Source organism: Lipotes vexillifer, unplaced genomic scaffold, assembly GCF_000442215.2.
Source record: "Lipotes vexillifer unplaced genomic scaffold, Lipotes_vexillifer_v1.1 scaffold397, whole genome shotgun sequence".
Lineage (NCBI taxonomy): Eukaryota > Metazoa > Chordata > Mammalia > Artiodactyla > Lipotidae > Lipotes > Lipotes vexillifer.
The window spans coordinates 3,061,203-3,085,565 of NW_006772681.1; the positions used below are offsets into that span (position 1 = coordinate 3,061,203).

Consider the following 24,363-nt stretch of genomic DNA (forward strand, 5'->3'; position numbering starts at 1 on the left):
CAGGCATCTGGGAGACTTCAGGGGCGAGAAGCCAAGTTCCAGGGGGATGGGGGACATTTTTGAAGAAACAATAGCAACCCCGACACAAGGCCAGACTATAAATTCGAGGGTCACAAAGCTGGTCCACTGCCAAGAGGAGCAGTGTTTTTTCACCTTCACTTTGCCTTTTTCCACTACTTCCAAGGCTGTTTTGAAGCTCGACAGTCGCCGCAGTGCCTAGTCCACTGGCTCCACAAGGCCGAGAAATCTAATTTTTTATTCTACACCCTTAGCCCCCTACGCCTGTACGTCTCTTTTCGACTTCTCTCTCACATGCTTTTCACTCCATCTTCACCCCGGCGGATAATCTAAACATGAGCGTTTTCGTTTTATTCTATCGCCATATGGACTAGGTTGCTTTATGGCGACCTTGACAGACATCTAGATAGGAGGCTCGCGGGAGGTGGGGGAAACCCATCAGCGCTGAGGGAGAAACCTTCTGATAGTCGTTGGGAGGCGCCACGAGGGGGCGGTGACCACCATGCTCCACTCAACGGTGAGTTTTCTAGAAAATTGACAGGAAACGTACCAACCGTCTTTGCGCTAGCAACTTGCGCGATCTCGCGAGATGTGGACGCCAATCTGGAGGGGGGAGTCAAAAGCGCCTCTCTGAGTGGGGGATGGGAATATCCTTGGCGCAATCATTGCGCGAGATTAGGCCACGGTCGCTGGGCCCTATGCCTAGATCTCGCGATATTTCCGCTGCTCCGGACTGAGACTAAGAGCAGCTTCTCGCGAGAGCCCGTGCTGAGGGCTCTGTGAGGCCCCGTGTGTTTGTGTGTGTGTATCTCTGTTGGTGAATGTTAGTACGGGGAAGCCGCGGCCGCCATTTCAGAGAGCTTGCCGACGCTGTCGCAGGGGTGGATCCTCCGCTGCCGAAGCCGCCTTCCTGAACTCCCGCGCGGGCTCCTCTAATCCCATTGTTTCTTTTAGATTCTCTTGGGCCTATCCGCCCTCGGAGCCCGAAATTTGGGCTGGGTGGTACTGCGGCCTGGGCCTAGCGGCTTAACAGTAGCAACAGCGGCGGCAGTAGCAACCCCCCCTTTTTCCGAATACGAGCACCGCTGGGGCCCCGGAAGCCCGCACAGGTAAGGAGGCGTCGCGGACCCCCGTATTTGCAGGGCTTTTCTGAGGTGTGGTTCTTCTCTGGGTTGAGGGGCACTCCTTAGGCCGTCTTAAGCGACGGTGGGGGGGCAGGTTTTCGAGAAATGGGCTTAATTTCGAAGACCGCGCCCTTCTTTTTCGGTTGGGTAAATTTCAGGGTTTTCAGGTGGCATGGGCTCCAGAGAGGCCTCGGGCAGATGGCGACCTGTCCTTTCGAGGCCTGCGACGACCGCGACCTCCCAACATGGCGCCAGCCGAGCGCTGTCTTGGCACCGAACTCCTCCCAACCGAGGGAGTTTCCCTTTGCCCCTAAAATGGCAGCGCGGGTTTTTGCGGCGAAAGAGGAGCTTTCGTTCGATGCTCTCGGGTTGTTTTTTGAGGCATTACAGGCTTTTTAAAAATCGGATACTTAATCTGCTTTAGCGTGTTCGCTTTTGGGGACATTTCAGGTTTAATTGTCAAACCTACTAAAGTGCGTCGTCCCACCTTAGTCGTTTTGTGGGGCGTCTCGGAAGTTTTGGAATATGTCCGGTAAGAAGGAAATTTAGCAAAATTTAAAATTGTTTACTCATTGAATTTTTCATTCTTATTCTTCACTTAGGCGTTCAGAGAAAATGGCAGACGATATTGATATTGAAGCAATGCTTGAGGCTCCTTACAAGAAGGTGAGAAAAAACAAGTCGGTGAGGTCTATCTATTTCTTAATTTAGCATTATTCACGAAACTACTGCTGAAATGTAAACTAACCTCCCCGGAGCCCTCTTGATTTATCTTATCAGAGATGCATTAAGTGTAACTTACAAAAGTAAATATATGCTATTGATGTAATAATATTGTGCAGTAGTTTCACTTCAGCGTGATGAATAAATGCCCATCTATCTCTCTTTGTAGACTTGCCTAACGATATCTCACCTCTACTCCCATGAATTCACCTTTGATTCCAGTGTGAACTGTCAATCATAAGGTAGTAATTGAGTGACTTATCGCTGTACCGTGGTCCCCTAGGTAAAATGACTCAACTAAGAATTACCAGCTCCAGTTTGGTATAGCAAAAAGGTGAATGTAGTGGTTTGGGAAAGCAGCAGGGGTCCAAGAATAACACAGCATAACCAGTCTGTGGCAAGTAAATCTTTAAATAAGACAAGCCTTACAAGAAGAAATGGGTGAGATTTAAAAATTTATCCTATACATAAGACTGGTAATAGTCAATATTAAAACAGGCAGGTGATGATCTGCTCAGTTAAAAATTACTAAAATTCTTGGATCCCTGAATAAAAGAAAATTCTTAAAGCGAAAGAGGCAATATCACAACTTGAGTCACTTGATGACTGTTTAACTGTTCTCCATATTGTTTTATTTTTAATTAGTCCCTGTCATAATATTTCACACATAAAACTACAAAGGAGTTATTTTGACTAATAATACAGTCTTTGACCCATTTCAGTATCACAGTAAAAGTGTCTTTTCATTCTTTCACCAGTTGGTGGTGAAAATAGCAGTATGCATGCGTTATCACTGATGTCACAAACTGTAAGCTTTGTAAGTTAGCACTTATACTCCTATAACTGATGTAATCAAACTTTAAAATAAACATTGCGCTAAACCTTTTAAAAATAATACATTTGTTTTGGAGTGTATAGCTCGACCATGTGGTACCAATTTGGATGAATTCTTTAAAGCTTTGAATAGTGTATGTAGTTTTGTAATGCTTAGACTCTTGAAGCGCTACTTTCTATTTTAATGTTAAAATTTTGTCTTAGTTTAACATGGATGTAATTCCATGTAAACAGGTATGGAAGTAGGACTGGTCGATTATTAATTGACTTTCTTGGGTTCTTGGGAGTCAACATTACTAAAGCAGTGTGAATCCCTGTTTGCTTCAGGGCGAGATGTGTGACAGAGGTGGCATCAAGCTCTTACAGTCCCAACCCTCCAACGGAAATGGGCGAAGATCTCAGGAATGGCATCGGTCACAGGAAATCGATAGTGGCTGGCTGCTAGCATGGCCACATGGGGCTTAGGCAGAAATAGAGCCATGGTACTGACCAAAGGGGCCATAGCACATGGAATAAAACTCAAAACAGGACTTCATTCATGTTTTATAGAAATTCTATTTAACCACTTCAACACTGTAAATCTGGATAACTTACTATCTAACTATGTAAGAAAATAAAATTTGACGTGTTAATATGCATTTTTATTTTTGTATCTTGATGACTTAATTTGTAAGCAACAAAGTGGTTAAACACATATCCATCTAAATTTTTTTATAGCCTTCCATGTTAAACTATAAATAAGTAATTAGTTTTAAAATTGTTTTGTATTTTCTTATTCCTATTCCCTTTACCCTTTGACAACTTGAAATGTTACCACTTCGTCCTCATGATGTTCTTCTATCAACCCTGCTTAGGATGAGAACAAGTTGAGCAGTGCCAACGGCCATGAAGAACGTAGCAAAAAGTAAGTTTTAAGAAGGGACCTGGGTTGGGGGGAGCTATATGTGATTGACTTTTTAAGTTGTATTCCTGTGGCTAAAGCATCAAACCCAAGGTTCTCTCCTGAAGGGTTTCTTTGCCTTTTTTAGAAAAGTAGGTTCTTTACTTTCGGGGATGAGACACTTTGAGGATGTAAAACTATGGACTCTTTACTTAATTTCAGGAATTGGTGTCAGGAACTTTTTGGACACCTTCCCCTCCAAGTCCATCCATGACAATCTGCATAAGAGTTCTAGTGTTAGAGCTTGTATTTTGTCTTAAATTTATTAATTTCAGCTTAATATTATTTTATCAATGTTATCAGTAAAAACTATTATATCCACTGAAGGTGGTTAGAAAGAAGAAGGTAATAACCAGGCTGTGGAGAAGTATTGTTTGTCCTAAATTACTGAAGGAGTCAGAGCTGTGAATTATTTATGCTCCTTGATGCTCCTAAAGGTTCTTTTTGTAGTGATGTTATAGCACACTTAAGTACTTCTTAATGTTCCTCTGACATGGCTTTTGTCCTCTTAAGCTTTTTAAACTCTGATAGACTTAATAGTGAGAATGGAGTTTCAAAAAACTATGAATATTTATGCGTGTCATTTAGGTTAAAGAAGTAACCCTTAATAGGAACTCTGATACAGACTAGTACAGAGTATAGTATACAAGAAGTCTAAATAGATGCGCTTTATAAAATTTGGCCCTGTTGGAGTTTTCCTTCAGCTCTAAAATCATTGAGTCTTAACATCACATGGTCTGTATTATAAGCATTAAGACATTTTACTAGCCTTCGTGATGTCATATTCAAACGTTCTGTCATGTTCGTGACCCCATAATACATAATGAAAAGTGATGTAGAATAAGCCACTTACTTGGTTCTTTCTGGTGCTTCCTTCTAAGAGCTCTAAGTGCTTCATAATATACTACCTCAGTATCCTCACAAGTTTGTAAGGTAGGTTAATATAATTTCATAAAATAGATGAGGACATAGACTGGATTGTCCAGGTTTTGCTACACCGATATTCTTACCCCTAGAATATTGTAGTAATGGATCAAAATGATGCAATTTGTAGGACGTGTCCTATTTTTTTTTGTTTGGGTGGGAGTCTGTTATAGTTCCTCACTAATCATGTTAAGGGTATTGGGTTGGGTTTAGTCTTGAATTGTTATAATTTGAGGCAGTCAGCCAATCTTTGTGTGGTATAATGTTCTCTGCTTTTAGACCTTTTACCAAAGTAAGTTTCCTAATTAATCGTTGTCATTTGCAATTCTGTAATCAAAAGAAAACCCAGGAAGGGGTAACCATATAAATTGAAATTATCCAATCTCTAGATATCAGGCCAAGTGGATGGATAAAGATCTCACTCTTAAGTGCCAAAAGAATGAGGACCTACACTGTAGGGCACATGCCTACTTTGTTGTACCATTCTTACATGTCATTTCTTGCTACTAATACCATCTCCAGTTTATATTTGTTAATCATCCTACAACTAAGCTCATTAAGACTACCAGTCTTTGACAAGGAAATTTAGCATTAAGCTCTCAATGACTGGTGCATACTTAGTGGTGTTTATATATATAATGTAAAGAGTCCAATGGGACTAAATAGAAGAACGGACAATTTAATTGCCCATAGGATTTTTTGTTTAAGAGAAGAACCTTTTCAAAACTACAGCTATCATCTAGTTTCTTTTTAAATGTACATATTATTTCTCTGTCAGACTTCTCATTCTCCTCATTCTCAGTTAAAGCTGATTAAATAAATGACTCCCTTGGTCAGTCAGTAACTGTTCACCCATTTTTTTTCTGAAGGGAATTAATCTTTCAAATTAATTTGAAAGTTATCTAGAAAAAAATTTTTGTATTTAGGCATAAATTATAAAACAAGCAGAATGTTCTTACATATTAGTTTTTAGTATAAATTAGGTCTCTTAACCAAAGGAACGTGCCATGTGCATTTTTCATCCTAAAACTTCATTGTTTTTTAAAAGCCATTGAGTATTGGGATGTAGTTTTAAGGTAGTAAGAAAATGCACATTATGCGAAATTGAGAGTTGACTGACTAGTAAATGTTTTCTTTTAAAAAATAGTAATTCTCAGTACATACACTCAATTGATTTCAGGTAATAGTAAAAGGAACTAAGTTTAATATTAACGCAAATTGGTTGTCTATTAGCCTTCTTTCTGAAAAGCTATACCCCTGAGCTTGGCAAGACCTCAAAGTATGCCTTTTTAAGTACCTGAGCTTGCCTTCATGGGAGTATTATTTGTTAGTATAACCAGTTTTGCAAAGTCGCAACCAGCATCCATTCAGTTAAGCTCTTTTGGAATTTCTCAAAAACGGATAAAAAACAAATGACACAGCTGAAATATATTGGCTACTGTGGTGTGGATTATCTATAAATTTTGGAATAAATGACTTTTCTATTTTTTTTCTTATTTTCCAGAGTACTTTGCATTTAAAATTTAGATCTTCTTACATGGAAGAGGTCAAATCCAGTTATAGCAAAACACCTTTACAGCAGAGGCCATATAACCAAAAAGTCCAAAGGCCCAGCCCAGTGGACCATTTACTTCAATGATGTTCAGTACAAAATTCCACTGCCACTAAAGACTTTGGAAAGTCCCTTTTAAGTTGTAACAGGATTTGACTATTAGTGTGGATTTTGATAACCCTTCTTTAGTTAACTTAATAAATGTTCTTTGAAGCTTCATCTTGTTATAGAGAAGTACACTGCTTTCTTGCACCCTTAAATTTTTGTTTGGGCTTTATAAAGAGGATTATATTTCTGAATGTCTTAGTATGTTGCTGTCTTTTTACCTGTCTGGGGTTGCCTTCAGATGTGGGTGGGGACTCATTTATAAAAAGTCCTAGGAAGACCTTAAGTTGAAATTAGCTCTCCAATTTTCGAGTCCTTTCCTTTGGCGCAATAAATTTTGGGCCTAAAAAAGGTAATTTGGGAGGTTGGCTGCCTCTCTGCAACGGGCCATTATAAGCAGAGCAAAACTTTATTTGTCCTTTTTGCGGGGGATGGAGTTTTTACTTTGTCCCCTAATTGATAATATTTAGGATTTTTGATTATAGCTATCTCAGAATTCTTTAGTCTAAGAGATAGTTTCAGGTTTTTAGGCAACAAAGTTGGAATGTTATCTGTTGCCCTTCTGGGCATTGCTTTGATGACTTCTGTATAAGTAATGAGTGTAGCCTAATTTTCTGTCATGTGCTACCTAGCATATACATTTCTGACAGTCAGGTGGATTATCTTGAAATTTTAGACAAAGTTTCTGCCTCCTTGGAAAGCTCTACATCTCCTTGTGATTGGAGTGTGGGTTTCAAGATTCCAGAAGGTGGGTGTCTTCGTTTTCTATTTTCAATGCACTCTAAGATGACCTGCTTACAGGTTCTCTGAGGCAGACTTCAATTGCTCTTGTGCTAACTTTGCTTTGATAAGGACTAAACAGTTAATTCAATTTCCAAATGATGTAGTTGTCAAAATGTTTCATAATCTTTTAGCCAATACAAAATGACATTTAAGTGGATAAGTTTAATTTGAAATGTCTTTCAATTTATATTGAAATATCTGAAGGCACCTCTAAAATTTGGGTGATGACAGAGGTACAGATTATAAAAATTACGGAATGAGTGGGTGGTATGCTGTGAGGAATACAGAAATGAACAGGAAGATACACGACTGACTGGCTTTTTTACCTTTCAGAGCTTGAGAATTTATAAAGATTTATAAAGGTGTTGATTCTTCCTTTTGGTTGTAACCCACAGGCTTGTATAAACTGGCATAAAAATGGCATATTTCAATATCTGGTGTACTCATTGTAACTTGAAAGTATCTGAAGTGGTCACATTGAAGTCTGGGAGTGTCAAATTGCATTTTACGGCATTAGTTTTATTGTCCTTTGTCATTATTTGTAATAATTTTGCCCATAAAAACGGAAATAGTGATGCCTGTATGGCCCTTTGAAAGTATATAATATTCATATGTGCAAATTGGGTCAAAATTGGCTTACTTAAGAGAAATTAGTGTATTTCATGGCAACTTTTTTATATGATCCAACACTAATACTTAAAGTATTCTGTTGTAACTTTGATTCTATTACTGTGTGTTTTGGATTACAGTTATACTTAGTTGGCCAGATATGATAGAACTTTTAAATAAAGTTCACAGGACTTCCCTGGTACTCCAGTAGTTTGTGACTCTGTGCTGCCACTGCATGGGGCATGGGGTTCGATCCTTGGTCAGGGTAAGATATATCCTGCATGCTGTGCAGCATGGCCAAAAAAAAAAAATTTTAAAGTTCAGGTTTTGATTTATACCTACCAATAAGTTCTCTCCTTGTTAAAGCTCTAGCTGACTCTCAAGAAAGATCATTATAGTCCCTCTCACTAAATGATTCATTGTCAACTGGCTGCTGATTTTCAGTAGTAGAAGGCAAAGGTGGGGTGTTGTTTGCCTTACCTAGGAATTATTTTTCCATAAGTGATTATTATGTATCATTATATGATAGTAAAAATAGCAAAATATATCGGACCATAAGATGAAGTATATTTTTGCATATTCTTAAATCAGCAAGATAATGGTGACTTTTTTCTTCTCAGGAGGAAAAAAAGCAAGAGCAGAAGTCGTAGTCATGAACGAAAAAGAAGCAAAAGTAAGGAAAGGAAGCGAAGTAGAGATAGAGAAAGGAAAAAGAGCAAAAGCCGTGAAAGGAAGCGGAGTAGAAGCAAAGAAAGGAGACGGAGCCGTTCAAGAAGTCGAGATCGCAGATTCAGAGGCCGCTACAGAAGTCCTTAGTATGTAACTATAATTATGATGATATTGGTTTGAGAGATTTTTCTGGGTATCCAGATAGCAGTGTAACTGGAGTGACTTGAATTGTGGAATTTTATTTTTCAATATGATCAGTTAAAAAGTATTAAATAAGGATTTTGGAATTGAAAAGTCCAGTAGAAATGCAGTGTGTGGACAGATACATGTTTGTTTTACTAGGCATGCAGAACATTTTCTGTTACTCCATCTAAAAATATTACTGTGTGCCAATTCAAACTAAAGCACTAAAGTGCTTTTAAAAAAAAAGATTTGATATTGTAGTGCCAAATACATGAGAGCTTAAAGGTTTGTGAGCTATCACAGTATCCTTTACTGAACATAAAGTTTATGAAGCTCAGATGGATACAAACTGCAAATATGTATAGTCAGTCAAATACATAGTTAACAGTCTTGTCTGTGTGGCTGTTTTCAGCTGAAATGACAGACCAGTTGTGAATTTAGTGCATGCTTCTTGATAATGATCACACATCTTTGTATTTAAGGTGTTTTAATAGTAAGAACTCACTAAAACTGCTTTTAAGGTTGAATCACTATGGAAATTCTGATGTGGTTAAACGTGTTGGAAATGTTTCATTAATAGTAATTTTTAAAAAGCTAAAATGTATTAATGACTTTGGAAAGAGCCTTCTTGCAACTCTTTAAGCAGTTCAGTCTAACAGTCCCTAGTGATTTATGATGTTCTTTCCTGTTAGTAAATACACTGTTGTAAACTGTGTGATACGTTAAAATTAACAGTTTTAACGTTGAAACTTGAATGGTTTAAGACTGAATTCAGAGACAACAGTCCTGAATCAGAGCCTTGGCTCTTTAAATTGGTTAAACACTCTAAGAAACATTCTTAAGCTTTAGTTTTCTCATCTTTAGAGAAGGAGGTAACCACTGACAGGCTATTGAGTCTTGAATGAGAAGAGAATGTAAATTAGAGCACCCATAATACTGTTATTGATGAAATGTTTTGTTATTATTTGAAGCCAATAAAGTTAGTAATACTTGGAGATGTGATTCACGTTTTTCAATAAAAAGGGTTCCACTCCTTGTTCTCTAAGGTCCTCTTAGCTGATTATTTTATAAACTTTTTAACAGCTTAAAAAGGACCACAATGTTATTTTACGTCTGAGTGCTTTATTAGAAAATACTTCACTTTTTGTCCAATTTATCAAAATTTACTGCATTCTTTTTTACCAGAATGAACTAAGTAGGGGGGAAGGATTGCTTTAATAAATTCTGAATATTATTATCTCTGATCAGTGATGAATACTTGAAGTCAGCCTGTGATTCTGGTCTAACTTAAACTCACTTGGTTCTTATGTTTGGTTTCAGGTGATTTTTAACTACCAAGGCAGTAACTGAAACTTTTATAATTGAAGGGGAAAGAAAATAGCTTATAGACTCTTATTTATCCAGTAAATATATATTCTTAATGATCACTTTTAGTGTGCTTTGCAAAGGACCCATTTAATACAATTTTATTTGGAACTGCTTGGGTGTTATACGTGCACGTAGAGTCCATGAAAACAAATCCAAATGTGGATTGAAGACCACCATATATTTTCATTTTGCTACCCATCTGGTAAAGGATAGCAGGATGAGCACTAAGGGACATCTGATCTGACCTTTTAACTTAGTTTGGTCTTTCAAAATAAAAGGGCCATAAACTACTGGGCTTTTTTAGAATATTCTAGACTACAGAATAAAGCTTTTTAAAAAGTTACTTTTGTGATCTTTTTCGAAAATACATCTTTAATATGTCAAGTCCCGAAAAAAGAATTTTCCTGAGGGATTGATGAACTTCCTTCACATCTTTACCATGGACTATTTTGTCGAAAAGAACCGAGGTGTGTGACATGCTACATATGCTTATATGCAGTCTTGGAGACTTACTGTTAAATGAAAAAGTTGGAGTTTCATGATTATGGAAAGAATTAGTTCCTTTATATTTTAAAAGAAACTCCTCAAGGGAATTCCCTGGTTAGGACTGCGCTTTCACTGCCTGGGGCCTGGGTTCAGTCCCTGGTTGAGGAACTAAGATCCCACAAGCCACGTGGTGTGGCCTGAAAAATAAAAAAAAAGAGTTCCTCAAACAAGAAGACATACATGAATATTGTATATGTGTGTATATATGAGCACATGTATATTCCTTAGGAAGGATCTGCAAAGATGCTCACCAAATTGTTAATTATAGTCCTGGTGTGAGGGAAGTTCAGGATAATTTTCACTTTGTGTCTTTTTTTTCCCCCCTAAATCTCAGGAACGTATTCATAAATATGTAGTTAAAGAGAACTAGACTGAAAATTGAGCATTTTCAGAATATTAAAAATCTTGAGGCTGTAACCTTTGGTCTTGGCACCTCTCAGTGGTCCAGGATGGATAACTGTAAGAGCAGTTTGCCTGGGATAGAGTTAAGAGAAGAAAAAGTCTCTTTATTTCCTCTTCATAATTGAGGTGGAAAACAAGCAGCCTAAACAATGTTAAACTTGCTGGAGAGCGCATGAACGCGATCTTAGCAAGACCCTAACCCTGTAACTAGTGTAATTTTGTGTTTCCTTTTTAGCTCCGGACCAAAATTTAACAGTGCCATCCGAGGAAAGATTGGGTTGCCTCATAGCATCAAATTAAGGTTTTTAAACATACTTCTGAATTGTTTAAATTGTTTTTCAAGGAACTAATGTGGTGTACTTGTTTGGGTAACTTTTGAAACTTCTTAACTTTGCAGCAGGCGACGCTCCCGAAGCAAAAGTCCATTCAGAAAAGACAAGAGCCCAGTGAGGTAACTGTTGTCCCTATTTCTTTTGTTTTGTACTTTTAGCTTTTATAAAGTTTTTACAACTTATGTTACTGCTAAATTTAATGACAAATAGTAATTTGGATCATATTAAATCTTGATTCGTTTTGCAATTCTAGTAGTATTAATTTTTAAAAGATTTATTTATTTTTGGCTGAGTTGGGTCTTCATTGCTGCACGCGGGCTTTCTCTAGTGGGGACAAGCGGGGGGCTACTCTTTGTTGTGGTGCATGGGCTTCTCATCATGGTGGCCTCTCGTTGCAGAGCACAGCCCCTAGGCGCGAGGGCTTCAGTAGCTGTGGCTCGCGGGCTCTAGAGCGCAGGCTCAGTAGTTGTGGCGTACGGGCTTAGTTGCTCCGTGGCATGTGGGATCTTCCTGGACCAGGGCTCGAACCCATGTCCCCTACATTGGCAGGCAGATTCTTAACCACTGCGCCACCAGGGAAGTCCAATTCTAGTATTATTAATGTGAATTTCTAAGTTTTCAATAACTTGCATGTGAGAAGAACAGAGCAGAAATTCCCACGTTAATGTGTAGATGTTACATGTGCTTTTATTTCTCTTTTATAGTAGCTAAAAAAAATTTTTTTAACATCTTTATTGGAGTATAATTGCTTTACAGTGGTGTGTTAGTTTCTGCTTTATAACAAAGTGAATCAGTTATACGTATACATACGTTCCCATATCTCTTCCCTCTTGTGTCTCCCTCCCTCCCACCCTCCCTATCCCACCCCTCTAGGTGGTTGCAAAGCACCGAGCTGATCTCCCTGTGCCATGCAGCTGCTTCCCACTAGCTAGCTATTTTACGTTTGGTAGTGTATATGTCCATGCCACTCTCTCACTTTGTCACAGCTTACTCTTGCCCCTCCCCATATCCTCAAGTCCATTCTCTAGTAGGTCTGTGTCTTTATTCCCATCTTACCCTTAGGTTCTTCATGACCTTTTTTGTTTTTTTCCTTAGATTCCATATGTATGTGTTAGCATACGGTATTTGTTTTTCTTTTTCTGACTGACTTCACTCTGTATGACAGACTCTAGGTCCATCCACCTCACTACAAATAACTCAATTTCATTTCTTTTTATGGCTGAGTATATTCTATTGTATATATGTGCCACATTTTCTTTATCCATTCATCCGATGATGGACACTTAGGTTGCTTCCATCTCCTGGCTATTGTAAATAGAGCTGCATTGAACATTGTGGTACATGACTCTCTTTGAATTATGGTTTTCTCAAGGTATATGCCCAGTAGTGCGATTGTTGGGTCGTATGGTAGTTACATTTGTAGTTTTTTAAGGAACCTCCATACTGTTTTTCATAGTGGCTGTATCAATTTACATTCCCACAAGCAGTGCAAGAGTGTTCCCTTTTCTCCACACCCTCTCCAGCATTTATTGTTTCTAGATTTTTTGATGATGGCCATTCTGACTGGTGTGAGGTGATATCTCATTGTAGTTTTGATTGGCATTTCTCTAATGATTAATGATGTTGAGCATTCTTTCATGTGTTGGCAGTGTGTCTAAAATTTTTTAATGCTAGCTGTAGAAAACTTTAGCCTTGACTCACCTTTGGAGTTAATAAATTTTAAGTTATTGAAATAACTTCTTGTGGGAAAGTAGTTGAAATAGTCATGAGTTTTATCATTTGGCTCCATTACTTGAGAAAAGTATTTAATTTCCAAAATCGTAACTGCGTTGACTTGATTTCAAGTAGTAATATTATGTTTTTGAGTGTTTCTGCGAGGTATTTTCCTCTTAAAGATAAGACTTACCTATCTAGTCTACCATTTTGGTTCAAGGAATGTTTTAACATGATAGCATTGTTTTTTACTGATGTTCTGGCTTCCCTTAAATAGGTACCTTTTAACTTTTGAGTCTATCTTCTTGTTTGACATATTCTAACCCTAGGATTTAGTGATAGCCTTAATGTTCTTAAAGGCGCTCTTTGTAACAGATACTGAGTTTTTGTTTAATATTTAGTTTTCTCTCATGGGAAAACTCCCGTTTAGTTCTCATTCTTTGGATATAGTCAGCTTTGTACCGCTGTTTTGCGGTAATAGGTTTAAAATTACTTGCAGATTTCTCAAGGGGATGTAATGTGAGTTTTATAAAGTTCTTCCGGAGAATGTCCAGAACATGGTTAAGAAAGAGCATGTTTATGCTTACATTTTTAAGAATTTACTTAGAACCTTAATCTTAGTAGAATTATTTATAATAATGTCAGTAGACAATGTTATTTTTCCTTGACATTCATTAAGTTAAATTTATCTATTTTGCTCTTTTACTTTTCTCACATATTTGGGCACTTTTAGTTTCCTCTGTAAATTTAGAAGTGTACACCATCTGTTTGTAAGCATGAGTAGATTAGATCCCACTATTGTTATTTGGCTAGATAATCTCTTGCTTTTCATTTTTGACTTGCTAATTGTTCCTGTCTCTATTCTGTAACCATCAAGTATTTTTTCGGGTATTGAATTTGTAGAGTCTTAGTAAGACTGATCTAATTCTGATAAACAGCTGCCTCAGTATTCCACGTATCTATCTCAGTTTGTGAAAAAAAATTATTAGAGTCAAATAGTTTTCATCATTTGGGGTTTTACTCTCAAGTTTGTCATTTGTGATTATGAAACTTAATTTTATTTTATGATTTCCTTTTGGGGAAACATCCTTTCTATTAATTTGGACCAGTCCAACGTTAGTGTGGACTCAGGGGTTATTACTTGTGACTATCATTAAACTCTCAGGCTTCCCTTTATTATTCTGGAGAGAGTACCATTTGTAAGATTGAGAGGCCAGTGGACTTTGGTCCTGATAATGTAAGATACTATCAGAAAAATTTAGAAATTATCATCATATTGAAGGCATTGAGTCACAGTGAATTATTTTATGGACATTTTATATACATCATAGTTAAAATGGGCTTGGGAGTAGTGACAAACTGGTTTCAGGAAAGTTTATTCTGTTTACTGAAAACGTGCATTAAAAGTTATTTTAAAAGAATAAGTTATAAAGTTAATTCTATATTCTTTACCCCTGTTAGGGAGCCTATTGATAATCTGACTCCTGAGGAAAGAGATGCAAGGACCGTTTTCTGCATGCAACTGGCAGCAAGAATTCGGCCAAGGGATTTGGAAGAGTTTTTCTCCACAGTAGGAAAGGTAATCTAAGCCTATTTACAGAGCTAATTTAAGTAGAAACTGCAAACAACATTTTAGTAATTGTCAGTGTGACAGATAAAATTAGAAAACATCTAAATATATTTTTTTGTTTGGTGGAATTTAGTTAGGGAATTTTTTTTTTTTTTAATATTTATAATTGGCTGCATCGGGTCTTAATTGCGGCATGCAAACTCTTAGTTGCGGCATGTGGGATCTAGTTCCCTGACCAGGGATCTAACCCGGCCCCCTGCATTGGGAGTGGAGAATCTTAGCCACTGGACGAAGTCCAGGGAATTTATTTTTGATACCATTTCTTTTTGCCTCACTTGGAAGTTAATAGTGTTGGAATTGATGTATGTTGATAAATGAATTGGGCCTACAAATTTACCTATTTAAAAAAATCTTTTTAATGGCTTGCTTTGCAGTATCATTAATATGCCTGTTGTCTTTTGAAATTATTATACTTACTGTGAATGGTTGCACAAACAGAACCTAAAGTGTGTGTTTTCTTTTTAGGTTCGAGATGTGAGGATGATTTCTGATAGAAATTCAAGACGTTCCAAAGGAATTGCTTATGTGGAATTTGTCGATGTTAGCTCAGTGCCTCTAGCAATAGGATTAACTGGCCAGCGGGTTTTAGGAGTGCCAATCATAGTACAGGCGTCACAGGTAACTTTTTTCTTGGTTAAGAATTTGATCATTGGTAGTGTTAGAAACCTGTTTCTTAGTGTTGTGTTGTAACTCCTTGAGCCTTACACAATCACCACTTCCTACCATAAGTCAGATGTTCTCAGGGTAGCTTTTGAAAAAAAAATTTGCCTTGATTTCTTTGATAATTGTGTATTCTTAATAACATCCTGTTCCATTTTAATGTAAGTTGTAAATACCTATTTCATGGGAAAGATTTGGGAACTTGTTCCAGAATTTTACTGATTTGTGATGACTTCTTATTTGGGGATAGAAGCATCTAAGAACATGTTTTCCCCTTCCGATCTTTTAAATGGAATGGTTTTGACATTTTTAGTAAATTTAATATTTTCACTGTTTTAAAATACATACTTGTGAAAGATTATATATAATGTTAAGAATAGTTTGAACAGCTAGCTATTCTGACATTTCTTGAAAGTAAAGATGTTTCAGACTAATTTGGAGAATGTTTTTTAAGATAATCCAAATTATGATTTAATTCCTCTGTGCTGATGCTCCACAATAAATGTTGCCTTTGTAAAAATGCAATTAGTGTGAATATTTTAGTTCATTTAGGTATGGAAACATTGGGATATATCATTCTATTCTATCATTCTATTCTAAATTTAACTTTTTTTTTGCGGTATGCGGGCCTCTCACTGTTGTGGCCTTTCCCGTTGTGGAGCACAGGCTCCAGACGCGCAGGCTCAGCGGCCATGGCTCATGGGCCCAGCCTCTCCGCGGCATGTGGGATCTTCCCAGACCGGGGCATGAACCCGCGTCCCCTGCATCGGCAGGTGGACTCAACCACTGCGCCACCAGGGAAGCCCCTTTATTGAGTATATTAACGTGAAAGTATTTTTTTGATTTTTTTCATCAGTACCTTTTTGTACTAAGAAACAAGTTGATTTCTGTGACTACCTGATAACTTAGGTTTTTAAAATGGATTAAAATAGGATTTAAAGAATTTATTTTTGGCCTTGCCGAGCGGCTTGTGGGATCTTAGTTCCCCCACGAGGGGTTGAACTGGGCCATGGCAGTGGCAAAAGCACCGAGTTCTAACCACTGGACTGCCAGGGAATGGAATTCCTGAGGATTTAAAGAATATTTTTTGAGCGATAACAAAATAACAATAGTTATGTTCGTTCCTTTTCAAACCCCTGAAACAAATACTCCTCATAACTCCTGAAAAATCTGGTTACTCATCAAGCTTTTACATCATTTTGTAGTTACTCACAAAATTTGTAACCAGATCTTAAGTGAAATTCCAGTTTCACTGTTAAGCTGTAACTGTGGTCAGATTACTACCTTCTATCTCTAAAAGATGATGGTAGGTCCTATTTAGTGTTTTAGCAGTATGCAATATTGGGTACTTATCATTTGATTATGTCACAGTAAGAAAAGAATTGTTAGGAAGCAGGCTGGGGGGAATCATTGCTCAATTCATTTCCCGTGATGGAGGACAAACCTACGTTGGCCTGGCAAAGGGCTCAGAAGAATCACATTGATGAATGAGATTTTGAATTCATGTAACTTTAACCTCCTGTTATGCCCCAGTTTGTTAAAGGAGTTTGTGTTAGAATATAAATTGAGAACTATTTCCTTTGAGAAGTACTTGGTATGGGAAAAAATGACTGCTGAACTAAATGGTTTACTTGGTTTGATTTATATTGATGTAAGTCCTTTTAAGATGGACAGCCAGTTGGTGTACTGTACGTTGAGTAACAGTGATATTGAGAGCACATGAATAATGAGTGTATTTAACACTTCCAGGAGATTATCTTGTATTTCCACATTTGGCATATCTGTTACCAGGATGCTGCTTTAGACTGGCATAATGTAGGGGTTTAAAACATTTTTTTTTTAAATTTATTATTTATTTTTGGCTGCATTGGGTCTTTGTTGCTGTGTGCGGGCTTTCTCTAGTTGCGGTGAGCGGAGGCTACTCTTGGTTGTGGTGTGCGGACTTCTCATTGCGGTGGGTTCTCTTGTTGTGGAGCATGGGCTCTAGGTGCTCCGGCTTCAGTAGTTGTGGCACGTGGGCTCAGTAGTTATGGCTCGCAGGCTCTAGAGCGCAGGCTCAGTAGTTGTGGCGCATGGGCTTAGCTGCTCCATGGCATGTGGGATCTTCCTGGACCAGGGCTCGAACCCGTGTCCCCTGCATTGGCAAGCGTATTCTTAACCACTGCGCCACCAGGGAAGTCCCCAATATTCTTTTATGTATGACTTACACTTAGCATAATTTGATATCAGTTGTCATTAAGCAAACCTAAGGTATGAGTGGGATTTACTACTCTGCTCAAAATGGTATTTATTCATTCTTAAATGGGTGTGTGATGTGACTTACGCGTTCTTAACTAACTTGTAGGCAGAAAAAAACAGGGCTGCAGCAATGGCAAACAATCTACAAAAGGGAAGTGCTGGACCTATGAGGCTCTATGTGGGCTCGTTACACTTTAACATAACTGAAGATATGCTTCGGGGGATCTTTGAGCCTTTTGGAAGGGTAAGTCCCAAGTGTATTAGTGGATCCCAAATCTTGAAACAAATGTAACTGCACAATAATTTATTTGCTTTGTCATGTTTCTAAGAGATTAATGTTAGGATTGGAGTGGTTCTATAAAGTTTTTGAGACAACTTAGATCAAGATAGTTTCCCTGAAGATAGCATTTGAAGACAGAATCTGTCAACATTTGTAATGCTACAGTGAAATGCATAGTATTAGCTTCAATTATTAAAAAATCGACCTGAATGATAAAATGTACTGTGCATTGGAGCAAGAGATTTTTTTTTTCTTGGTTTGTTTCTTAGGATAGTTTTTCTTACTGAAAATTTAAGGGTATATAAGCTTCTCTGTACTTAATATGTAAGGAATTAGAATTAGGCTGTTTATGCCCATTTAGTCCTCATATTTGTTTTTTTTTTTTTAAAGAACTCAGCTTTTTATTGAACGTGCTAGCTACTAAAGAGGTTTAGTCAAAAAGACCAAAGTTCATGTCATCATCAGACTCTTCAGATTTCTTTTTCTTTGCTTCCACTTTTCTTCTCAGCTGGGGCAGCAGTAGTGGAGGGGGCAGGACCTCCTGCTGGTATAGCACCAGCTGCTGGGGCAGGTCCACGTGCCCCCACATTGCAGATGAGGCTCCCGAGGTTGACATTGGCCAAAGCCTTTGCAAACAAGCCTGGCCAGAAAGGTTCAACATTTACACCGGCTGCTTTAATGAGGGCATTGATCTTATCCTCCGTGACTGTCACCTCATCCTCGTGTAGGATGAGGGCGGAGTAGATGCAGGCGAGCTCCAGGACGAGCTCCAGGACGGTGCGGGCGAGGGCGAGGCAGGGTCTGCCGGGCGCGGTGCTAGTTGCCGGATGAAGTGAGGGCCTCACCCCAACGCGGCCTTAGCTTCCTCGGAAGGACCGAGCACCTTAGCGGAAGCTGAGGAAAAGGTTTTTTTTTTTTTTTTGAGATAAAATTGACACGGCGTTGTCTAAGCTTAAGGTGTACAGCATAGTGGTTAAACTTACATGCATCATGAAATTATTACAGTAGGTTTAGTGAACATCTGTCATCTCATACAGATACAACATTAAAGAAATAGGTAACAAATTATTTTCCTTTGTGACAAGAACGTTTAGGATTTACTCTTGAGTCTTAATTTATGGTATACAGCAGTGTAATAATACATTACATCCCTAGTACTGATTTATAACTGGAAGTTTGTACCTTTAGACTACTTTCATCTAACTCTTCCCTCCGCCCTCCACCCCCCACCCCCCACCTCTCTGGTAGCCACAAATCTGATCGTTTTTTCCATGAGGCTGTTTTTGAAGTACAGTTGAATTGCAACACTAACAGTTCTTGGTACACAACATAGTAATTTGATATTTTTATGCATTTCTTTCAAAAGAATCACCAGGGTAAGTCTAATTCTCACTTTAGAAGAGATGGTTAGAATAAATGTTACTAGTAGGCTGTGCTCTGGTTTAAAAAATTCATTGTGTGGCCATGAATAAAAATCTTGGTTCCTGTCGTACCTTGTCCACTACTTAATCTTTATGGCCCTTGGATATACATTTCGTTGTTTTCTTTCACTACCCCACTCAACCCCTTTGTTAAACTGTTTTATGTGTCAGTAATGATAAAGTTGGGGTGTTGAATTTTGTGGGTGATTTATATTTATTGGAAATATACACATATTAATGGTGCACAAATCATAATTGTATGAGTTGGTTAGTCATTACAAAATGAATACGTTCCTGAAACAACCAGAACATGAAATATAATATGTGGGTGCTGTATTTTAATTGTTCATGCTTCCTTTGTATGACCGAGTTTGTTGGGATATTGTGATGTAGTAAATACAGTTCCGTCAGTTAAGGTGAACAATCATTGCTTTGTAGCATATTCACAGTGTTGTGCAACCATCAACCACATCCCATTGTTATTTTTAGTTATTCCAACATTTCAGGCAATTTATTGTGTCTGGCATAATTGAGAATTAACATTTGGTGTATTTTAGCAAAGGGGAAGAAAAAAGGTTGATTTCTTTTTTAACATTGTATTCTGCAAAGGATTTCAGATTTTTACTGGGTTTTGATGCAAAAGACTCCCCAGTGCATAACTTCGTGTTTAGGAAGTTCCTCGGCCTCTAGAAAGAAGATTTTTTGTGTATGAGGGATTGTGATATGTTTTCTATTATATTTTAGGGGGAGCCATTATAAAATCATGTTTCAAGGGGTAAAATACTTTTGCCCACCCTGTTTCATTTATATATAATAATTGTGGTTTTCATTTTTAGATTGAAAGTATCCAGCTCATGATGGATAGTGAAACAGGTCGATCCAAGGGGTACGGATTTATTACGGTAAGCAGTTAACCATGATTAACATGACTTAAAAGTTTTTGATTTGAATAGCGTAGTGTAAAGCTTTATTGGTTATTGATAGTGGGGAAGGAGGTACGGTTAATATTTTCAAGTGGTTTAACTTATTTTGCTGTTAGTAGCCAATTCTTAGTAGCTAAAGGTGTCCACCAAATGTCAAACTTAAAGCATTTTGCTATCATTCTGTTTATGGTCAGTTTGATTAGCCAACTGTTCATGTAATTGAAGTCATTCACTCCTTTAGGACTTCTTCAGTCTCTTTTGTGACACAAGATGTTAGTTGCACAAAGGTCTCTTGGAATTCTCTTACTTTTTATATGGACACATCGGACAACTATGACCAGGATTGCCTTATTAAAAGTGTAGCTGACAATTGAAGCCCAGTGCTTGAAATAGGGTATGAAGTGGCAGCTTGGAATAATTGTGAATGGAGGTGCCCTTTTAAAAGTAAACTCTTTATATATTAATGTTCATGATGCAATCCAATTACATGAGAACAGTTTTTCAAATTATTTTTTAACCTTGGAAAGTGCTGGAAACACATTTTTAGTTTAAAATACAGATGTCACCACTGCTGCCATTATACACAAAAAATTTTAAAAAGGTTTTTTTTTTTTTTTTGAGATAAAATTGACACGGCGTTGTCTAAGCTTAAGGTGTACAGCATAGTGGTTAAACTTACATGCATCATGAAATTATTACAGTAGGTTTAGTGAACATCTGTCATCTCATACAGATACAACATTAAAGAAATAGGTAACAAATTATTTTCCTTTGTGACAAGAACGTTTAGGATTTACTCTTGAGTCTTAATTTATGGTATACAGCAGTGTAATAATACATTACATCCCTAGTACTGATTTATAACTGGAAGTTTGTACCTTTAGACTACTTTCATCTAACTCTTCCCTCCGCCCTCCACCCCCCACCCCCCACCTCTCTGGTAGCCACAAATCTGATCGTTTTTTCCATGAGGCTGTTTTTGAAGTACAGTTGAATTGCAACACTAACAGTTCTTGGTACACAACATAGTAATTTGATATTTTTATGCATTTCTTTCAAAAGAATCACCAGGGTAAGTCTAATTCTCACTTTAGAAGAGATGGTTAGAATAAATGTTACTAGTAGGCTGTGCTCTGGTTTAAAAAATTCATTGTGTGGCCATGAATAAAAATCTTGGTTCCTGTCGTACCTTGTCCACTACTTAATCTTTATGGCCCTTGGATATACATTTCGTTGTTTTCTTTCACTACCCCACTCAACCCCTTTGTTAAACTGTTTTATGTGTCAGTAATGATAAAGTTGGGGTGTTGAATTTTGTGGGTGATTTATATTTATTGGAAATATACACATATTAATGGTGCACAAATCATAATTGTATGAGTTGGTTAGTCATTACAAAATGAATACGTTCCTGAAACAACCAGAACATGAAATATAATATGTGGGTGCTGTATTTTAATTGTTCATGCTTCCTTTGTATGACCGAGTTTGTTGGGATATTGTGATGTAGTAAATACAGTTCCGTCAGTTAAGGTGAACAATCATTGCTTTGTAGCATATTCACAGTGTTGTGCAACCATCAACCACATCCCATTGTTATTTTTAGTTATTCCAACATTTCAGGCAATTTATTGTGTCTGGCATAATTGAGAATTAACATTTGGTGTATTTTAGCAAAGGGGAAGAAAAAAGGTTGATTTCTTTTTTAACATTGTATTCTGCAAAGGATTTCAGATTTTTACTGGGTTTTGATGCAAAAGACTCCCCAGTGCATAACTTCGTGTTTAGGAAGTTCCTCGGCCTCTAGAAAGAAGATTTTTTGTGTATGAGGGATTGTGATATGTTTTCTATTATATTTTAGGGGGAGCCATTATAAAATCATGTTTCAAGGGGTAAAATACTTTTGCCCACCCTGTTTCATTTATATATAATAATTGTGGTTTTCATTTTTAGATTGAAAGTATCCAGCTCATGATGGATAGTGAAACAGGTCGATCCAAGGGGTACGGATTTATTACGGTAAGCAGTTAACCATGATTAACATGACTTAAAAGTTTTTGATTTGAATAGCGTAGTGTAAAGCTTTATTGGTTATTGATAGTGGGGAAGGAGGTACGGTTAATATTTTCAAGTGGTTTAACTTATTTTGCTGTTAGTAGCCAATTCTTAGTAGCTAAAGGTGTCCACCAAATGTCAAACTTAAAGCATTTTGCTATCATTCTGTTTATGGTCAGTTTGATTAGCCAACTGTTCATGTAATTGAAGTCATTCACTCCTTTAGGACTTCTTCAGTCTCTTTTGTGACACAAGATGTTAGTTGCACAAAGGTCTCTTGGAATTCTCTTACTTTTTATATGGACACATCGGACAACTATGACCAGGATTGCCTTATTAAAAGTGTAGCTGACAATTGAAGCCCAGTGCTTGAAATAGGGTATGAAGTGGCAGCTTGGAATAATTGTGAATGGAGGTGCCCTTTTAAAAGTAAACTCTTTATATATTAATGTTCATGATGCAATCCAATTACATGAGAACAGTTTTTCAAATTATTTTTTAACCTTGGAAAGTGCTGGAAACACATTTTTAGTTTAAAATACAGATGTCACCACTGCTGCCATTATACACAAAAAATTTTAAAAATACAGAGATCCCAGATTTTATCAAGAAATTATCATTGTGTCTTATAACCAAATTTAAATAAAATTGAAACCTATTGTTTAGTGATAATACGTTCCACCGTTCAGTGGAATTTTATCTACCTCAGTGTGTGTTGGTGAAAAGAAAAAAGTTATAAAACACCAACATGCTAATTTGTTACTAGTAACATTAGCATGATCTCCCCCTCCCCCCAAAAAAAGGTGTTCAAGGGATTTTACATGCAACTTAAAAATATTTCCTCCTACTACTATCTAAAGTATTTAGTGTTCTATATGCTAGATTTAGTGTTTGAATATTTGTTCACTGGCCATATTTTCACTAGAACACTACTAAATGTCATGTAAACAATGAAGACATTTTGCAAAGCATTTTAATTTTTTAACAAAAATCAAGTATGAACTATTTCCTATGACTTACTGATCTGTATGCAAAGGTAGATTATGTAGGGTGGTCCAGTGGCTAAGACTCCGAGCTCCCAATGCAGGGGCCCCAGGGTTTGATCCCTGGTCAGGGAACTAGATCCCTATGTGCCACAACTAAGAGTTCGCATACTACAACGAAGCTCTTGCATGTGGCAACGAAGATCCCGCCTACCACAACTAAGGCTTGGTACAGTCAAATAAATAAATAATTTTTTTAAAGCAAGATTATGTAAATCTACATGGTTCTGTTGTGTGTGTAAATGTTTTTATAGTTTGTAACTTCTATCTGTAATTGTTCCCATCTCAGTAATGGAAAAAAATTATTTTTAAACAATTCAACATTCTGATGAAAGATGAAGCTGTGGAATTAGAATATAGCCCGTTCTTCCATTATATTAAAACCAGGTTGTGTGAATTAAAGTTTTATTGTGTCTGCATCCTGAAATTAAGACTTAACTGGCAATAAAAGTGACCCAGAATTTTGTATTAAAAATTAAGTTTTGTATTAAAAACCTGAGTTGAACTTTTAATTTTCCTGAATAGTGTACTTTTAAGAGAGAAAAGAAGCAACATTTTAATTTATTCCAGCGTATTAAAAAGGGTTTTGACGTTTGAAAAACTACTTTTCACATTTTGTTACTGAGATTCTTTATTCCCAAAGACAGGTGTCATTACTTGATAATGTCTTGCCCTTTAAACCACCACATTAATAAATTTAATATGCGTAAACTTTGGTGGTCTGATAATTTAGGTTATATTACTTATAGCTTGAACTTGTTACTTTATCATCCTTGCAGATGTAATTATTGAATATACTAGCTTTAATAAGTAAGGGTTTCTTTACCTTGCATATGTAAGTAATTGCTGGACTTTTTATCCCCCTCTCAATTGTATAGTTTTCTGATTCAGAATGTGCCAAGAAAGCGTTGGAACAACTTAATGGATTTGAGCTAGCAGGAAGGCCAATGAAAGTTGGTCATGTTACTGAACGTACTGATGCTTCCAGTGCTAGCTCATTTTTGGACAGTGATGAACTGGAAAGGACTGGAATTGACTTGGGAACAACTGGTCGTCTCCAGTTAATGGCTAGACTTGCAGAGGGTAAGTTTATCCTAGTGTTGTGAATGATTTGTTGATACCGTAATGAGAAAGGTAACCATGCAGACAAATAAATGGAAAATTATTTTCTCTTATTTTGGGGTTGACTTATCCTTGGGCAGCACATGTGGTTTCATAGGTGAAATTCATTGCCTTAATTATAATGGAATCTACTTTATGATGGTGCTTTTTGAGTACCACAGCATAT

General features: G+C 37.2%; 1 protein-coding gene across 5 annotated transcripts in view; it reads left to right on the forward strand.

Moving 5' to 3' along the window:
- Window positions 1–763: 763 nt before the first annotated feature.
- RBM39 (RNA binding motif protein 39) overlaps window positions 764–24,363 on the forward strand; it is a 32,062-nt gene continuing 8,462 nt past the window's right edge. For 2 of the 5 annotated variants that reach the window (XM_007447755.1, XM_007447757.1), the window contains exons 1-11: window positions 764–1,127; window positions 1,745–1,808; window positions 3,554–3,603; window positions 8,233–8,427; window positions 11,016–11,081; window positions 11,178–11,231; window positions 14,287–14,404; window positions 14,921–15,073; window positions 17,460–17,597; window positions 19,891–19,956; window positions 23,954–24,158. In XM_007447755.1, the coding sequence (XP_007447817.1) occupies window positions 1,758–1,808; window positions 3,554–3,603; window positions 8,233–8,427; window positions 11,016–11,081; window positions 11,178–11,231; window positions 14,287–14,404; window positions 14,921–15,073; window positions 17,460–17,597; window positions 19,891–19,956; window positions 23,954–24,158 (1,096 nt within the window). In that variant the 5' untranslated portion in view covers window positions 764–1,127; window positions 1,745–1,757. Of the gene's footprint in view, window positions 1,128–1,744; window positions 1,827–3,553; window positions 3,604–8,232; window positions 8,428–11,015; window positions 11,082–11,177; window positions 11,232–14,286; window positions 14,405–14,920; window positions 15,074–17,459; window positions 17,598–19,890; window positions 19,957–23,953; window positions 24,159–24,363 lie in introns of all 5 variants that reach the window. The other 3 variants (XM_007447756.1, XM_007447758.1, XM_007447759.1) reach the window with 3 other exon arrangements.